The 19923-nt window shown below is 42.4% G+C and overlaps 1 protein-coding gene across 11 annotated transcripts in view; it reads left to right on the plus strand.

Annotated features, from left to right (window-relative positions):
* Positions 1-1198: 1198 nt before the first annotated feature.
* The window catches only part of fgfr2 (fibroblast growth factor receptor 2), a 31922-nt gene continuing 13197 nt past the window's right edge, over positions 1199-19923 (plus strand). For 2 of the 11 annotated variants that reach the window (XM_083539130.1, XM_083539132.1), the window contains exons 1-8: positions 1199-2101; positions 3831-4085; positions 9916-10182; positions 10767-10841; positions 13865-14034; positions 15397-15520; positions 19019-19209; positions 19509-19647. In XM_083539130.1, coding sequence (XP_083395256.1) covers positions 3905-4085; positions 9916-10182; positions 10767-10841; positions 13865-14034; positions 15397-15520; positions 19019-19209; positions 19509-19647 — 1147 coding nt within the window. In that variant the 5' untranslated portion in view covers positions 1199-2101; positions 3831-3904. The remainder of the gene's footprint in view (positions 2102-3830; positions 4086-9915; positions 10183-10766; positions 10842-13864; positions 14035-15396; positions 15521-19018; positions 19210-19508; positions 19648-19923) is intronic. The other 9 variants (XM_083539127.1, XM_083539131.1, XM_083539134.1 and 6 more) reach the window with 5 other exon arrangements.

The following is a 19923-nucleotide window of genomic DNA, read 5'->3' on the forward strand; positions in this document are numbered from 1 at the left end:
TCACTCAGGACAACTAAGCAAAAGGTAGTGGAAAAAACTCTTCAAACTCTTTATGATGTCACGCCCTGCCATTTTCTGCCATTGCATTGTGGGAAATGTAGGAAATTGTAGGGAAAGTTCAAAAAGAGTTTAAATCTACATGAGAATGTTATAGATGCGGTGTAACATTCAGAATTCTCCTGAAATCTTGACCTAGATTTTTATTGCAAAGAAGAAAATGTTGTTATTTCACCCGCTCAAGTTCATTGTGTCTCACCAGTTCCCACTCGCTAGCTAACTCTTCTCCTTTAATCGTATAATCAAATCAAATTTTATTTGTATAGGTATAATCTTATAAGGAACAAACTAATAGGCACTAAACATTCCAATTTCATAACCTCATTATCTCCGTGAAGCTGCTTTGGGACAATGTTAAAAACGCGATGCAAATAAAACTGATTTGAACTGAATTTGATATGAAGTCTCTCAGATGGCAGGGATGGAGCTACCATGTGCTTCCTTAAAGGAACTCTGGAGAAAGCACTATTGGATCTCTTTTGTCTGCTCGAACCCACAAACGCTTGTGATTGGCTAGTGTCGCTGTGAGTGAAAGGGAAGAAGTGTTTACCCACTCCAATCAGAGTTTTGTTTGCTCTGATCATTTGTCATCAGAAATTATTCTAGCATCAGATTTCTTAAAACAAGAGCATCCAGAAATATTTTACCACACCAGTGTTACAGTAAGTGAAATCTAATCAGTGTTGGTGCAGCACTTAAATAATAATAATAATAATAATAATAATAATAATAATAATAATAATAATAATAATAATAATAATAATAATAATAATAAAAATGTTGAAGTCACAATGGATGCTCTAAATATCCAGATGTTTTGGGAAGATTCTTTTCTTTCTTTCTTTTCTTTTTTTTTTTTCTTTCTCTGTGCTCTTTTGAAGTTTTGAAGGTAAAACAGAATTAAGACAAAAAAATATCATCAACAACAACAACAACAACAAGCCTTGAATAGATCTTTTTTAAAAGCGTATTTGTCCTTGTGGGAAACTCCAACCCAATATGCAAATGAGCAGGAGGAAATCACTAATTGGATGTGTAATACATGTCACCACTAGGCGGCGGTGGTCTAATGAGATTGAAACTCAGGATGCCAGGGGGGCTTGCAGGAGGAGGAGAGGTGGAATGGAGAGGAGGTCGGGCAGAGTTTCCAGTCTGGCTTCTGCTCCACTCAGTTCTCTGAGCTCCACCACTGCACTCTGACTCTCCATCACGCCTGCTCTGGCTGATGGACTCTGTAGGAGCACTGCTGAGGGGTGCTGGACTTCTCTGAGGTTTTTCATTGGCGCACTGGAGGCCACAAGCTCCAGTCAGGAAACGTGTCAGGTTTCAGAGAGCGGGTGGGGGAGTGACATTTCTTCAGGGAGAGAGAGAGAGAGAGAGAGAGAGAGAGAGAGAGAGAGAGAGAGAGAGAGAAAGCGCGTAAGAGGAAGGAGGAGGAAAAAAAGCCTGACAAAAGCGTATGAGAAGAAGCCTGAGGTCCTCGGAGACTGAGAAGAGCTTTGGCGCTCAGTGACCGGACTGATCTCCTCGTGCGAGCGTGTAATGCGTGTTTACTGTGCGTGCGCGCGCTGCTTTAACTTTCCGCACGTTTTCAAAGGAGTTCTTCTTCTTCTTCTTAGCTGATCCTGGACGAGCGCAGTTTGCGGACCATCTAAGAAGTCCAGGAGGATCTTACATCGGGCAAGAACCTGAATGACTCTAAAGGAGAGGAAAGACGCCGCATCGCTCTGCTTTCTGCAAAACTATTTGGACGGATAATAAAAACAATCATAAATAAATTATTTAAAAAAACAAAAATTCCTGAGGAGTTTTGTTGCGACGCTCCCATCTGGCGCTTCTGCTCTCCGAGAAGGATCACTGATTGGTTCTTCCACTTTTTTTGTTTGTTTTGTTTATTTATTTATCTGCTTTTTGACGACTTGTGGAATTTGGAGTAGTGAACTTTTTTCGAGAAGTTTGGAAGAAAAAGTGAAAAAAAAAAAGAGAAGTCGTTTGTTTCACTCGTTCATGCGGATTAAGAAGATCAGCGACCCGGGCCGCAGGAGTGAGTGTCCAATCTGTGTGTGTGTGTGTGTGTGTGTGTGTGTGTGTGTGTGTGTGTGTGTGTGTGTGATTTATACAAATAGAAAAGAGACGGAGAGAGAGAGTGAGTTTGAAAGTTGCGTTTGATTAAATTTTTTTATTCAACTCTTGACACTGTTTGTGTGTGTGTGTGTGTGTGTGTGTGTGTGTGTGTGTGTGTGTGTGGTTTTAGAAGCCTGGTGCAGGTTTAATTTAGTAGAATATGTTAATATTGAGCATGTGAAAGACTTCACTGTCCTTTAGGAGAAAACTGGTGTGTTGGGAAACTCAGAGCGCGCATTTGGATTTAATTAGTGTGTGTGTGTGTGTGTGAGTGTTGAACTGCTAAACAAAAATAAACCCGCCATTCAAAAAGTGCTTGATGGAATAAAATAGTGAAGGTGTAGGTTTTTTTTATTTGCGGGTTTATTTAAAAAACAAAAAAACAAAACATATTTACAAAAATAATATAAACTCGGTTACAGTTTCGTTCGCTGCTTGTTCTTCACGTTGGAATTGACTGTTATATTGTTTATGTAATGAAATCAAATGAATAAATGGTCCTGGTTCTAGAGGTCTGAAGTGCAGCGATCATGAGAGAAAGCTGGAGATGAATGCATGCTCTCGCTGATTGTGTGCATGGAGGAAGACTCGTAAATCTCTTGAGCGCATTCAGTGAGATTTTATTGTGCAAATGTAAAGTGATTAGAATGTGAAAGCAGCGCTGTTGATGGTCTGTGAGCTCGAGACTGCTTCACTCCATTGTATGCAAAAAAACAACAAAAATCAATTGTCGTCATTAACATGCTGCCGATAAGTGCGTTAAGGTGACGGGGTTTTCTTTGAGAGTGTAATTATTTACAAACACGACTGATGTGTGTGTGTTGGAGAGAGAGAGAGAGAGAGAGAGAGAGAGAGAGAGAGAGAATTGCATGACTTTTTTTTACTTGGATTTGGATGAACTTTTGAGTAGCTGTGGTTTTGTGTAGTTTGAACGCAAGCTGCTTCTTCCTCTAACTGCCCGATTCCACATGATCTAACACCCTTTGAGATTTTTCTGGGGGGCAGATCGCCACATTTGCCCCGACTGCGCAGTAAAAAGCCTGAGAGTAAACATCTAATAAATGACGCGCAGCTGGACGCGTGCGCGCGCGTTCGAGAACCGCAGCTGTTGCGCGTCCCCGCGGATCTCACTTTCAAAGGAGAGAGAAAGAAATACTCCCTTTCAGGCCACGTGTATGAACCTACCAGCGGTGTGTCATGAATAGTGCTGTACTACAGCGTTTTATTTGTTGTTGTTGTTGTTGTTGTTGTTGTTGTTGTTGTTGTTGTTGTTGTTTACTGCCATCATTTTCTAACAAACAAATAAAAGCATCTTACTGTTTTGTGCAAGGTGTGTGACTATAAAACAGAAGGGAGATTAGTGCTCTATAGAATGAGTACTCTGGTATGTGTGTTTTGTGTGTGTGTGTGTGTGTGTGTGTGTGTGTGTGTGTGTGTGTGTGTGTGTGTGTGTGGTGCAGCTTGTTTGACAGCATTTAGCTACATGGGACTTGTACATACACACACCTCCAATTGTTGCTGACACGTTTTAGTGATGAACATGTAAAGCATAAATGAATTGTAAAACGCTCAGCCTGATCCGAGAACAGGTCTCATAAATAGTTACTGCAGCAATCACGGTTCTGATTCTGCCTCTTGTTTTCCTGCAGGTGATCGGATCCTTCCAGTGAGCTTCAGTTCATGAGCAGCCGTCTGCAGTTCATGGTTGGGTGGAGGTCATCAGATGGGATCAGTGTCCAGGGGGAGGTGGAGGAAAGGAGGATGGGGAGGTGTGTCCGCCACTGACGCCATGCCCACCTGGCCATGGCTCACGGTTCTGCTTCTGCTCGTGAGTCTGGCATCGGCTGTCCGGGCTCGGCCGCCCATCGTTCCCAGCGAAGAGGAGGAGGCCACGATTGCTGACGGTGAGTACAGCCAGACGTCTGAAAAGACAGATTTCAGTAGTGACTCCAATGGCTTTATGAACATGGCAAAGAAGGGAAAGTTCTCAACACACCAGGTTTGGACTCGACCAACTCTGTTCTCATGTCAGGTTAGTTTCATTTATATGGAATGTGCAGTGAAGCAACACTTGCTGTGAGAACGTCTCATTTGTGGACCAGGACTGATTTTGTTGGAAATTGTGGTGAGATTTTTGGTTCTGCCGGAAGAGCTTTCAGACGGTTTAATTAAAAAAAAACCCGATATATTTCCATTCTTTACTTCGGTCAGCTCAAACTGAGAGCGGTGTGACTTCTGCGGTTTGACACCATTCCCTTTCAACCAGATTCGACCTGTCTGGCTTTTCAATTAGCCGAAATACCTGGGACTTGTTTTCAGAACAGCTTGTGGTTTGTTTGTTTTTTTCTTCTCTGAGGCTCCACTTGTGATGTGTTTGTCTTTTCTTGTCTTATTTTCTTTCCCAGCGTTGCACTAAATTTAATGACGTTTGGAGCCGTGGACCACACACGCTCCTGCTAGCTGGCATGCATGCTCGCAGCTCATAGTTTGTTTGGGAGAAAAATAAAGCATGTTTGATCTCAGAAGGGAGTAATGTTGAGACAAGAATATATATTCTTACCTTCCTCAAAGCACAATATTGTTTGTCTGAGACTGAAGACTGAAGGATCGGTAACAAGAACCGCTGTCAAGAGTTCATTCGCTCCAACACGTATTTCCCAGCAGGTGATTATAGGTGTGATTATAGCTGTTGTGTTGGTTAAGTGAATTCCAGCGCTTTAATTACAGTGTTAATTATAAGGAGGTCTGACAAAGACATTGTAAGAAACCCCGCCCCTCGCACCAGAACTAACCTCACTGTTCTTTGCACTAAGTGCTATAAAAATTCAGTCTGTAATTTCTCAGCACTTCTTTCCCCTGTGATGTGAGGTGGGTCGTATGATGAAGCTAAAATATCCACTAAGAAAGATCATGTGCTGTGGAGGCTTTTCCTACAAGCTGCTCAGTTCTCCTTCAACACTCACCCATAATCCTCAAGGAGTTTAAAAGGAGTATAAAAAAATTTGAACCCAAGTGGAAAAAATGCAGTTTAGTGTGTAATTGCATGTACACGTAAAAAAATCTTTACACAATGTCTGTGAGTTTCATGTGAATAGTTAAGGACTGGGTTAGTCGATCACACACACACACACACACACACACACACACACACACACACACACACACACACACACACACACACACACACACACACATATATATATATACACACACACAGCATGGAAAGAAAAACTACTAGTCTAGTAACAGGTCTCGGAAGAACCCTTCCCTCCCTCTGGCTACGTCCAGTGGAGTTTCCCTGGGAGATCATGTATTGGCACTGCCTTCTTCACATATTCAGATGTGCTCCTGCTTTGCATTTTCTGCTGAGAGTGTAGTAGTAGAGGCTCGTCAGATTCATTTAAGTTGTGTGTCAGGATTGCCTGCTGCTCTCAAGCTGTTTCCTCTTCAAGTTTCTTTCTTTCTTTTTCTTACTGTCATTTTTTTTTTTTCAAACTTTGAGGTTTATGGTGAATAATCCGTGTCATGTGTTAGTCGTTGAAGAAGGAGAAGAAGAAGAGCTCAGTGTTGAAGTGTGGGAATATGAAAATAGCTAAAACGCACACACCTAACAAGGTCTGAAGTACATCAGGATCAAAGTTTCTCCCTCTTCATCTCAGTGTCCTGGTTCTCCTGATTGCCAGCACCATTGCCAAAACCATGGCGTGAAAAGATTTGGTTGAAATCAACACCTTGGATTTGGTGATCAATTTAATACAAATACAGGGACCAGAGTTGTTTTGCTGCGTCTGAATGAATTATCGGCTCAGACAGAAGAAGACAAAGTCAACCATTTGGTATAAATTCTGGGTTGGAAATCCTTCAGATCTACAAACCTCCCCCTTCTTCTTCCCATCCTCCGCATTTTACCCCTGCAGGTCTGTATTTAACTCCTCCCCCCTGTGGAACCTGAATGTTCCTGCTAGAAAGCTCAGAACCTGTAACACCAGTGCACGTGTAGGGGGAGTGCATGGAGATGTAATGAGAGACTCTGATTACCGCTTCGGCTTTCACAAAGGAATCGAGAGAAGAATTTAAAGATCATTAGATCATATCATTTGTACATTTTATAAAAATATTTTATTTGGTTTTAAAAATGTTTGCTATAATCTGTTGCTGGCAGGTTTAGATCTGGATTTATTTCCTTTTTCTGATTTAAATCACCAGAAGTTGAGTCAGAAGTCTTCTGAGCTTCTCGGCTTTAAGGAGAAGAGTGAGCAAGAAACCCTGAGTATCACATGATAAGAGATTATCACTGAAGGTCCTGTTGCAGGAACTGGTGGTGTGTTATTCCCAAACACCATTTCATTCTTACACTTTGGATTCTCTTTTAAAAAAATCTGCTCACGTTCCAATTTCTTATGTGAACTCTGGTGAACGTGAACGTGAACGCACGCTCTGGAACCGAACCACTGAAAACACTGGACAGCTGCAGTTTGGTAGCCGTGGACGAGGATGATATTAGTGAACGTTGTTGTCTGGTGGCGTGTTGATCCTCGAGTTGTATTTGGAATTACTGAGTTAATTCTGTGGATTTGTGTGTGTGTGTGTGTGTGTGTGTATGAGTGAGACACCTGGCTCCATTAAATGTGTTGCCCGTGTTTTCTGGGCACAACTGGCAGATGTTGTGGAGGAGCTATCACCAGAAGTTGAAGGCTTTAATAATGTGTAAGACGGAAAGTTTTGCGCTGTTGAGAAAAAAAAACCAGCAATTTTTCCAAATATTTCTCACAATTTAGCAAATGATTATATAAATGGGAAAATTTGTTATATATATTTGATTATATAAATGGGAAAAAAACAGCTTATAAGACGCCCGAGATTATGGTCTGGAAGCCGGTTGCTGTGGACGCCCCTGAGAGATTTGTGCCCTTTGGTTGTGTGCGCATTGTCATGACGATAAAGCCGCCAAAAATTAGAATTTGAAAAGATCAGAATAAAGAAGTCAGGATGGAAGGGGGAGAGAAAAGTTTTCAGTGGCCTGTTTGAGAAAAAAGAAAGGGTGAGAAAATGAGGAAGGAGGAGACTGGAAACAGGAACTGGAGGCGGATGGGACGGTGTGTGTGTGTGTGTGTGTGTGTGTGTGTGTGTGTATGTGTGTGTGTTTAACCGCTCTCGTATATTGACGGTTTACGATTTTGTTATCAGTGATGTGGGAATGAATTTGAGGAATACGGCATGAGGTGTTATCCGATGCTGATTTCACCACTCTGCTTCCCCCGAACGTGTCACATTCACTCGATTCTCAATCATAACACGTGCATCCTGGTGCCTAGTGGTGGAGGTCGATGTGAGAATTGGATGACGGACCTTGTCTGGGGGAAGCGTCAGTGATGTGCCGCTTTAGAGGTGCAAATCAGAAACCAAGCTGCGTGAAAGCAAACTTTTCGTTCCACCTGTCGGACTGATTTGTACCGACTTGCTGTTGTGCACATTTTTTCTTTTGAACTTCCTGTGAGAATGGGATTTTTTTTTGACCGCAGTTCAGGTTTGGTATTAAACGAGGGTCTGTTTAAAGGTATGGACGTTTACTTGTGTTTTTCCCATGAAGAACCAGAAAATCAGAGGATGGCAGGGGGTCCAGGCTGGATGCGGGTCAGGGTCATGGGGTCACCAGGGCAGGGGTGAGAGGTGAGAGAAGGATAAGAGGAGGTGTTGATGGCATTGAACAGATGTGATGACCTGAAAACAGGAAGCAGACACGAGGCTCGATTTTTTTATTCCAGCACGTTTATTTTTATCGTTGGTTCTTTCTCAATGATAAACCCAGTAAATATTTTCAGAAGTCTTTTGCCCAGAGCTCGTCTCACCTGCGTCGCTTTTCTGCCTTCCTTTTATTATTTCATGTGATTATACCTGTGATAATTCCTCCCTTTAACTCCTCTCTATTACTTACTAGACATTTAAAGGCATTCGTCTGTTTTCAAGCTTTTTTACATCGATCCGAATATTCAAAAAGTCTCAAGGCACATGGAAGAGGCTTCCTCTCTCACCTGAATTAATGTCTTCAAGGTTCACGTGTGACGTGTGACGTGTGACTAGACTATTGAATCCTGGAATAATGAGTCTCAGGTTGGAACAGACGATGTGTACTCACGCCGCACTCTTCTTTTTCCAGATTAGGCTTTGATCGCACAATAGAAGGAAGCACACAGCGAATAACAGTTCACTAACTGCTCACCATACACAGGCCTCCGGAAACATAAGGCGCTGAATACAGTTCCCATCAATCAACTGCCACATGACCGTGCAGTAAAAAAAAAAAAAAGAAGGACTTAATTATTTCCAGAATAAAGGAAAGCAAAGGGGGGGCAAAAAAAAGGAACAATAAAGCGACTGTACCTGTGTAGGGCAATTATGGCTGGAAGGTTGGGATTGTCATGCATGCTCCCGGGCCCCCTTTTAGCCCTGTGTGTGAAGTGATCCGGCTTTCCACTCTTTTTCTGTGAAAGCAGTTATGGCTAGTATAATAGTGCAGGAATGTGCTGAAGGAAAGCGGTGTACAGGGAAGCCTGGGAATGCTGCTGCACTTTAATTATTGCACTCTCTCATCAAACTCAAACTTTCTGGCAAGTTCTTCCATGCTTTTTTTTGCCTCTGCTGCAGGATTATATTCTCATTTACTACAAAATATTTCTGTGTTGGGCAGAAACACATATATATACAATCACACACACACATACACACACACACACACACACACACACACACACACACACACACACACACACACACACATACACACACATTTATTTATATATATATATATATATATATATATATATATATATATATATATATATATATATATATATATATATATATATATATATATCATCTATAAAACACACCTTTCTTGCTCAAAACGCATTTGCTTTAATTTCCTGTCTTTTGTTTTGCGCTGTAGACACGATGGGAAAAAAGTTTGTTGCATTTCTGTGTTTCCTGAATGCTGCATTAATGGCTGTGATGGATAGCAGAACCGTTATAAGCTGTTATTATAGATTTTTTTTGTGTTTGTCTTATGCAGACTTTAAATGAAGAACAGATGTTGGAGGACAATCTGATTTCCTGTCTTTTTTTTTTTTTTTGACTCTACAAGCAGAAATTGCACATAATTGGTCACATGAATACATTGTATTATGGACTACATTTGGGGCCTGAGTGAAACAGACAAGAGGGAAAAAAACGAAGGACAGTTTTAATTGTAGAGGAATAAACTTTTGCAAAAATCATTAATGCTACTGCAGCTGCTCACACAGTCCATCTCTTTGTGTAAATATACACACTATACAGGTGTTAGTAAAGTCAGGTAGTGATGTAGGTGAGAAGGTGAGGAGGCCTGTGGTGAGGCAGTCAGTGTTCACATTCTTTGCCTCTTTTTTGAGACTTTCCTGTGAACAAAGCAGTGTTTGGTTTATTGATTTAAAAAATTGAGTTAGTTGTAGACTTTGTCCTGTGCTTGGAAAATCGATTCAATTTATAAAGCACTGATGGGTGAGCTTTCATTTTTATTCTTTTTTTGCTTCTATCTTTCACACAAATAATTTAAAAAGCCATTGCTGGGTCATTATGGTGTTCTCTCATGCTTTCGCTCTCATGTTTTCTCTGTTCTGTCACTCGGACTTTACCTATGCACCCTGTCTCACCGCTTTCTCTTCTCTCGCTCGTCCCTTCCCTGCCCTTGCTCTGCAGAGCCTCCCATCATTTCCGAGAGCACAAAGGCCACCGTGTGCTCAGTGCACCCAGGAGACATTGTGAAGCTCAACTGCCCGCTGCCCGAGGCAGCTGCCATCGTGTGGACCAAAGACGGCACGTCGCTTATACCGGACAACCGTACGCTCATTGAGCGTGAGCAGCTGCACATCCGCCATGCCGCACCAACCGACTCGGGCCTGTACGCATGCCAGGCCATGGGCACTAAGGCCACTGATCCCATTTGCTTCATTGTTAATGTCACAGGTGAGACGCCACGCCCGAATGAGAACCTTCACCGCCCATCTACGAGCCCGATTCGGGAAATATGACTTAAAAATGGCGACGCGATTTTGTGTAGGATTCAGTGTGTGTTTATCTTTTTGGCCAGTCCAAACCTCCATTTAGTGTCAAGGAGAAGTGACACGATTTTTTGAAACAATAAAACGTACATAAAACGTCTTTGTTTGAAAAGCTGGGCTTTAGACACATTCTTGTATTTCGGAGTTTGGATGTTGTGGTGTCGGATGTTGATGATTGCGAGTGATGAAAGGGTGGAGTGGTTCGTTTCCAACACGGGAATGCTAACGTTATTGTTTGTTGTCTTTAGCTATTTCTGGACTTTCCTCTCTAGACTAAACATTACATCTGCAATATAAATAGCATTCAAACACCCCTTTTTTTGTTTGTTTTTTAGGTTGCAGTAGTTGATCAGTAGAAACAATCATGCTAATGCTTACATTCCCAAATTGTGTCTTGATTTAAGTAGCTGTAGAAGTATTGCATGTATATAGAGCTATGAAAGACGGAGTGAAAGCAGGAAGGTTACAGTTTTGCCGGTGCTCTTGCAGATACCATCTCATCCGGTGACGATCAGGACGACGCTGAGCGGTCAGATGATGTCGGGGCAGACACCGAACAGATGCGTGAGTATCTGAAAAAATCAGCGTGGGGGCATTTACTCAGCACTGGTGTCTAGAATATTATTTGACTAGAAGTTAGTTTTGGGGCAGAGGGTAAATCAGCGTTGACTAGAAGCTTCTGAGGAAGGTGGTGGAAGGTTTTAAGTAAAACCTGTAACCTTAAACGGCGTTAGGAGTCCTGCACTGTGTCTCCTCTCAGTGTTGTTCCATGTTGGGATTTTACAGTGAAACTGCTGGATAAACAAAATCATGAATCGTCTGTTTATAATACACATTGTTGTAGTGTATATTTAAAATTGTCCTTTTTATTTCCAGGCAGATTTTCTCTCCTAATAGAACTCTGGTTATTTTCCTACGAGGTATTTTTTGTCATCTTAGTCACAAATTCATCATTTTTGTTGCCTCTAAAGCATGGTGGGTCTGTTGAGAGAAGAGCGTTTCAGTGCGGTTTTGCTTGTCAAGTGATTGTCACCAAGCTTTTTAGACTTGTATAGAGCTCTGTGCAATGTCATCGCAGACACATTCCTGGCATTGCTCCGCTCTTCTTTTCTCCTTTCTCATACTCGTTTTTACTCAGGTAGCTCGGTCGAGAGGCGCCCGTAAGTCAAACCTGTCCATTAGAGAGGAAGAGAGAGAGAGAGAGAGAGAGAGAGAGAGAGAGAGAGACCACTCGTCTGGTCTGCTTATTTACCTGAACAGAGATGTGTTTTGAATCAGGCATGGTTTAAAGAGCGCATATAGAAAGTTACGAGCTGGTGTGGTCTGCCTTGATGTATATTGTGTACGGGATCGGAAGCAGGAGAAATAAAAAAATACGGTTTGATCTGTTAGAGTTTTGTCGTTGCAATGCTGAAACTTGTAAATGTTGCTTTAAGGCTAAAAAAACAAGGAGAGAATATTGATTGGGTTCGGTGACAGAGAAAAACAAGTAGAATCTGTTCTGGCACCACGCAAGTTTGCCGTCTTTCACTGATTAAGAAAAAAATAAAAAGAGAAGGAGGGTGGGAAAGAAAGAAAGAAGGAATGAAGCTATAAGGTTTTTAACTAGCGAGCTCTGGTTTGGATCAGGACCAGTACTTGTCTGTGTGCGCTGTGTTGATCTGGCCTTTGGCGGAGGATGGAAGTGGTAGTGAATGGGGCAGGGGGGATTGCAGGAGGATGGGGGAAGTTTGGCGGTGTTTAACAGTGTGCTTGAGGCAGTTTTTGGGCTCAATGGTTTGGAAGCGTGCCTAGCCGAACCACTAAGAACTCTTTCTTCGCAGAGTGGGCCTCAGCAACACACTACACGCTAGCATATCTTCTTCCTCTTTCAACATCATGCTTCTTTTTTTTTTGTGTGTTTGGCCACTTTGGATGTATTGGAGCAGACAACCCGGAGCAAAAAGCTTTTTTGCAGACTTTTCCGGTTTTTTCTTGTGAAGCGTGAGCAACGGTGGTGAGATCTGTGAGGTCTCCAAAGCTTTTTTTTAATCTGTTGTCTGACAGGTTGGTAAAGTGAAGAACAAACCCCAGTGCTGGATTAGAGGATGGGTTTAGTGGGAAGCTTTCTCTGGGGTTTGGGAGGGCAGCTGCTTTGAAATGTAGCATGTCTGGGCAGGGGCCATGGGAATGCAATCCTACCACCCTTCTTGCCCAAGGGTCATCCTGTACATCTTGTTCATCTTTGACCACTAAGAAACGAGAGCCAGTCCAAGGGAGATACTGACAGAAAGATACCAGGTGTCCTGTTGTTCAGACAGGTCAGGAGGGTCAGAGGGTTAAAAGGAAAAAAAGACAAAAATGAGGTGAGAACGGGAGAATCCTGCAGTGCTGATGAGAACTTGATGAAGGAAGCACAAATGGGATTGCATGCAGAGAGGAGAAAGATCTCTTTATCATCAGACAGAGAGTGAGAGTGAAGGAAAACCAATTTGCATGCCTTCATGCTACAAGGAAGACCTCTGTTTACATGTTTGCTATCAAGTTATGCTGAAACTTTCCGGTTCAGACACACACCAAAAATCGACTGGAGATCAACCATATATGGAGAAATGTAGTAATTAGGAGCGTTTTATAGGAGGCAAGGGTGCTGCTATGTAACAGTGCTATTATTCATGTTTTAAACTTAATGGTTTGAGAAACATCTCACTGCTCTGTGAGATCTTCCTGTTTCTCCCTTCAGAGGGAAAAAAACCACTCTTGGGTTCTTGAGAGAATATGACTCCAGAGAAGGAGGCAAAAAAAAGGTGACTAAAGTGAATCCAGAATTTTGAAGTAGAAGCGAGGAATATGTGAAGTTTATTCCAGTGTTTGGTTTCAAGTCCTGATGGGGTCCCTGAAAGGAATGTGGACGCTGAATTTCATCAAAACCACATGTCCTTCCCAAAACGTTCCCTGTTAGTCCCGACTAACCCCCTCACCATCTATACTCCAAACAGGAGCCACAGTTATAATGAGCTGAATAAAGAAAAGTGAAGGAAATCAGACTGGATGGTCTCGTTCTTCTTGGCCCGCCTCGAATTTCTTACACTCTCCATTTCCTCCGGGTATTTTTGTTCTCTTCTTTCTCTGTATATTGTGTTCTAGAGGGAAAGCAAATATGGCTTTATTTAAGGCGCTTGGTGTGAATTGCACGGTGACGTTCGCTACAATGGGCTGTGTTGTTAAGCTGATCCTGGAGTGTGAATAACAGTTTGGGACTTGCCTTCTTGTCCCCCTTGGCTTTGGCTTCTGGTCTCTGGTGCTTCTGCTGAGCTAATTGGAGCAAACAAAATGGAGCTGAGTGCATCATGTGTTCTGGCACTTTTAAAGATCGTTGGCAAAAATGTATGATAAACTGGATGCTAATCTGTGCTGTAATTTATCAACAATGGATAGAATCCATCTTAAATAATAAAATCTAAAATGTCTACCAGAGGAACTGCAAACTAAAAGACATTTGGTCTTGCATTGGATGTCTACGTGAAACGCATCCTTTTATAAAATGATTTGTCAGTGAGCGATGCTAGCGGGCGATCGTTAACACCTTTTTTTTTTTTGGTCTTTAGGGGCACCGCGCTGGACCTCGCCAGAAAAGATGGAGAAAAGGCTCCACGCTGTACCGGCAGCCAACACGGTGAAATTCCGATGTGCAGCGGTGGGAAACCCAAACCCGACACTACACTGGCTCAAAAACGGCAGACCGTTCAAGCCAGAAGACCGCATGGGTGGCTACAGGGTAAGAGTTTTTCCGTGCTTCTACTAGTACAAAAAAAAAAAAACTGTTTACATTTTTGTCACTATTCCAAAGCACAAGCCTCACAAACATAATTTAAAAAGGTTGTGAAATCAGAAACGTTGATAAGAAATCAGCGTTGAAATGTTAGTGAGTGTTATTTGTTTCCATTTAATTTAAGTTCTGACTAAACATTCCTCTGAGTATACCCAAGGTGAGGTCACTGGTATTAACAAACAGTCCCAAGCAGCGTTCTGGTGTCTGGCCCCGACTCGACCCCTTCAGTTAATGTTTAATAGATTTAACTGGAACTCTTTGTTGGCCGCTGCACCTCAACCAGCGATCGTTTGTGCTTGCGGGGATTTTGCTCTGAAGTTTTCACAGCATTACAGAAAAAAACAAAACCTCCACGAAACTGCTTTGAATCAGAATGACAAGTTTTATACATATGAATATTTTCAGAATGTGTTGCTGTAATGCGTCGTAGTAAAACTTTACAGCGTCGTGCAATTAAAGGTTTCAATATGTCTTTTATTGATTCGCCTTTGAAACGACCTCAGTGAGGGAAATCCCGAATAGCACAAGATGGAGTTTTTAGCAAGATGTTTGATGTTCCTTTAGCTGAGCCGCACAAATACCTTTTTAGAGGAATCCTTCGGTATAGACGATTGTGGAGTCTTTTTGATATCGAGAACGTTCTTTGATTAGGGTTTTGGAAGGACAGGATAAACTTTAGTGAAGCACCGAAAGCGAGAGCAGGAAAAGAGCGAACGGGATGCAGGTTGGATTTAGAGCAGTGGTCTGTAGTCACGAGAGTCGCATTCCTGAGGTGGGGGTTCACGCTCTGAGCTGTCTGTCAGTACGCTGCTATTGCTTTTCCCATGATGCTCTTGGCTGGAAAGATCACCTCACAGGCAGGCTCAGAGTGTCTACACCCCCCACACACACTTTCCCCATTAATTTGCTCCCTTTTGCAGTTTCAATAATAATAATAATAATAATAATGTTAGGAATCTTAATTTTTCCATGGAATTCATGTCCTTAAAAAAACACATGAAGTTTCTGGTATTGGTATAATAGAGTTAATCCTGATTGAGTTCAGCACTCTGAGTACTGGAATTTTAAAGACTGGAAACTTTCTATGGGAATGGACAGGAATTAGTGGGAATAAACTGGGAATTGTATTTTTTAGATAAAAATGTAGATACATTTTTCTTGATTTAAAAGATACTGGGAGAAAACAAAAACACTACTTAACATCTTGTATAACAGGAGCATGAACTCTGTATGAAATTAGTACTGACTCCAAGTATCGATTATTCAGTAGTTAGAACTCAGTCCTGATTCTGTTTTTTTTTTGTGCAGGTCCGACACCAGCACTGGACTTTGATCATGGAGAGTGTGGTTCCTTCTGATAAAGGCAACTACACCTGCGTAGTGGAGAACAAATATGGCTCGATTAACCACACCTATACCCTGGATGTAGTTGGTGAGTACAAATGTGTGTGTCTGAGCGTTTGTGTGTTCCTCTTTCCGAGGTTTATTATACAGGTGCACATGGCTTGATTGTATGTGTAACAGTGTGGGTCAGGCAGGTGCAGGTGGGCTGCATCTCACAGAAGGGAGAATGTTGTTACATCGGTGCCGATTGCTAAATACAGAGGTTGAGAAATGTGTGTGTGTGTGTGTGTGTGTGTGTGTGTGTGTGTGTGTAAGCAAGTGAGTGATTGTGTGTGTGATGTTTGAATGGGCAAATCTTTGGCTGTAACATAAAACAACTCCTGTACTTTTTTTGTATTTGTGGTTGATGCTGGTTTTTTTTTTTTGTTATTATTTTGAGTAATTAGTGGGCGTCTGCTGTCTATCACGGCGAGACATCGCTAGTGCAGTTTGCAGTATTTACTAGGAGGCTAACATTCTCAGACATATGGGATAGCTTGTAAAACAAAAGAGGAAGATCCCCTTTTCTTAAGCTCAAAGTCATATGAGTGAGAAATCCTTTGTAGAAGTAATTAGCAAACATTGGACTCCCGAGTGCTTTTACTGATATATGCTATTGTTTGAGTGGGTTGTTGAATGGCATTGTGGTTTTAATTTTGTTAAACAATATGAATATTCACCATGTTGAAAAGAAAAAAAAAATCCATTTGACCCAGACAGAATTCAAGGGATAAACAAGCTCACTGAAGAATTTCCTCTGTGTTTGAGGTCTGGCCTGTATTTTTTCCAAAACCTCCAGAGTGTTTTTATAGAGCAGTGTCCATACCAGTACCATACACTGGCAATCCAAAGCTGAGACGAGTAACAAGTCCCTATTCAGAGACATAAAGGAGCAGCCTTTCAAACCGCATTGCGGCTGTTTTACTGGCCGACTGTAAATGTATTTATTTTTGACCGATCTCCAGCTTGTCCTCGAAAACATTTCCAGAAAAGGATGGACAGCAAGAAGAGCAGTGTGAGCAATCAACGAGTGAGTGACCAGGAAGAGAGACAGAATATCAGTTAGAGGTCACAGAACAGCCCACTATTAATTCCCTGATGTTCGCTTTGGTTTTAAAGAGGTTGCTTGAATCCAAATCCATTAAGAAGTACAGTAGGAGTCGGTTCGACCCTGACAAAGTGGAACTCCCTGGCGATTTTGCACTGTGCATCGATAATAAAAGAAGAAAGACAGAGAGGAGGAGACACACACACACACACACACACACACACACACACACACACACACACACACACACACACACAGAAAGAGAGTGTTTTTGGTGGAATTTGACTCGTAGCGAGTGATGTAAGAGCCTGAACTGGCTGGAACATCAAAGCCAGGCTGAGTCCAAAGTACTGGAGCTTCTCAAATGTAACCAAAGCAGCCTAATTATATCTGTTTATAATGGCCTCCTGCCAGAGTGCAAGCTCACTGCATCATCCTCTATAAGCAATCCCACCTACTGTTTGTGTATTCCCACTCTATACATAAAGGTCCAAGAGTCTGACCTCACTACTGCTAAACGTTTCCCTCGATTCAGATGGAATCATTCTCAAGCTCAGAGAACATCCTTATTTGTTATTGACATGGTTATGAAAGCAGAACTGTAGAACTTTCTGAAGTTCTAGATTTCGAATACTTTGCGTGATTTAGGTCAAGAAATACAGATCTCACAAGTCCATTTAAACTTTTATACCTCCACATCAAGATTTTCTTCATAACCTACAGACACGCAGGACACAGTGACGAAGATTTGTGCCATTCGGCTTCATCCGCCCCGTCTCTGAAAATCTCTGGTCCAATGGCGCTGACCGCTTTCCAACCCTGCTCAGGGCCAAACTTCACGGGTTAATCAGAGTTCAGTGGTCTCGCTTGGACACACTGGGCCGGCCTGCGCATGCTTGAATAAAGATCATTGATAGACGGTGATTTGTGGGTGAGTGGGTACTCGAGTAAAAATGAGCCGTTTTTTTTTACTGTCTTTAGGGCTACGTTTTTTAGAGCGATCGTGAACGCAGGCTGTGTTGAGAAAATTGTTCTGTTGCACACTGCAGCCTTTTTTTCCTCCAGACGGCTAATACACACTCGTCGTTTTCGTTTTCGGTGCCTTGGGTGGAGCATCAAATTCCACCGTATGTTGGAAAAAGCCGAAGATTTTCGTCTCCTCGTTTACATACAAAGATGTAATTAGTGTGAGCGAGTGTGTGAGCGTCAGCGTTTGTGAACCGAAGAGAGATTCAGGGGAACCACAGTTTCTGGTTTACTCGTGACTATGAAATTAAGCGGTATAAAAATGCAAGCGTTGATTGGGTTCCAGCCGTTTGCAGGTCAGATTTGTTTCTTTTGTTTCCCGTCAAGTGAAAAAAGGCGAGTGAGTCTGAAACACCAACAGATGAGCAATAAAAAAAAGTGTTCTCGACCCCCCACAATTCCCTCCTCCCTCCTCATTCTCTGTTTAACCTCATCTTTCTTTTCACTCCCCATCTGCTGAGAGCCCTTTAGCCTTTCCCTTCTCTGACCCCCATCCCCCCCTCTTTACTTTTTTTTCTTTCTCTCCTTCTTTCCCTCTCTTTTTACACTCTTTTGTTGGCTTTTCTTCTGTCTTCACTGCTTCTTCACAAAGCTCAATTCTAGAATTATCCGCTTCTCCCCCAAACCACTGAACACACACATTAAACACAGCGACAGATTAATGCTCTCAGGCCGAGCGTTCACTAAAAATGAAGGGAAGACAAGAAAACGAAAGAGATTGGAGATGTTTTTCAAAAAGTTGCACTGCATTACAGAGTGCAGAAAAAGTGCTTTATGAGCAGCGTGGCAGGAAGGATTGAGCGGGAACGCAGTGGAGCTCCACCTTAGAGGTTTTCTCCTACTGCCGTGTGGATGCCACACACACACACACACACACACACACACACACACACACACACACACACACACACACACACACACACACACAGTACAGCATCAATGTCCTTTTCTTTTCCTCTCCAGGCGCTGGTTTTTGTTTTGCCCTTATCACCAGAGATAAAGTTGTGGTTTTTTTTGTTTTTGTGCAGAAGAATCTTAACAGCTTGCTGATATCAGAACAGGACCTGTGCCAGGAACGGCTTTGAGCCATGGAACATTTATTTACACCTTTCTTGCAGCGGGTGTTTTACACAACTGCAGTTTCTAATGCAGGGTTTCTGTGGGGTATTAAAAAGTAAAAAAAAGTCAAATTTCCGGCTCTTAGAAAAATCAAAAATGTTTTAGGTCTTAAATCTTTTTAAACAGGTCTTAATTTTCTGATATCCATGTAACGCTGCCTCTGATGCTCAATGAAATTGCCCTTTGTTGTGTTACGAATGCAAATGAGACCAACATGCAACAGTCAATCGGCTTTCTGTTTTTAGCGCGAATCTCTCGGATTGAACCGCAGAAGTAAAACGGATACAATTTTTCATTCTTAATGGTATTGTTATAGTAAATTACATGATCATTTATCTCCCATGTTTCTGTCAGAACGTTCTCCACACCGGCCCATTCTCCAGGCAGGTCTGCCTGCTAACGCCACGGTGCACGTGGGAGAAGAGGTTCGCTTTGTGTGTAAGGTGTACAGCGACGCCCAGCCGCACATCCAGTGGCTCCATCACATCACGAAGAACGGAAGCCACTACGCTCCTAACGGAGACCCATACGTCCGGGTCCTCAAGGTACGTCTTGTTAAATGATCACAGCTTGGATCTGGTGCAGAACACATTACATCCGATGCCTGGTGGCTACTTATTTTTAAAGGAAACAAACGAGGCTTTGTTTTTTTTCTCAATCAACGTTACATTATAATATAAACAGGTATCTGCAAAAGATTTTTTTGTCCTGGTGGTGGGAACCTCCTCCCTCTTCTCCCCCGTATCCACACGTATCATTAAAGAAAACGAGGTTTTAACAGGCTGCTGTATGTGTTTTTTCACCCCGTGCTACTGCCACTTTGGCCTGTCGTGGTATCCACTAGAGCTCAGGCATAAACAGCACCGACGTGGAGGTGCTCATTCTGCGCAACGTTTCTATGGATGATGCGGGTGAATACACGTGCCACGTCTCCAATTACATTGGGCGGGTCAACCAGTCAGGTTGGCTCACTGTCCTACCAGGTAAAAAGAACAGCCTCTGCGAGTTTTATCCTCCTTCCCGACGTTCCCTTCTGGTGTTTTGGGTTGATTTGTTACTTTTTTTGGTCTCCTCGTGGTGCGTGGTGATCCCGGGACCTTTCCTTGGAGTGTGCTTTGTGTTATTTTTGAGACAGGTGATCCTAACTGTCCTACAAGAGGCCATGGAAACAAGAGACTCTTCATCCTACTTCTTAATGTTCTGCTTTTCTTTTATCAGTTAGAAATTTTTGGCTTGTTCTCCATGGTTCTCCTTGTTGG

Source organism: Silurus aristotelis (assembly GCF_946808225.1).
Source record: "Silurus aristotelis genome assembly, chromosome: 4".
Lineage (NCBI taxonomy): Eukaryota > Metazoa > Chordata > Actinopteri > Siluriformes > Siluridae > Silurus > Silurus aristotelis.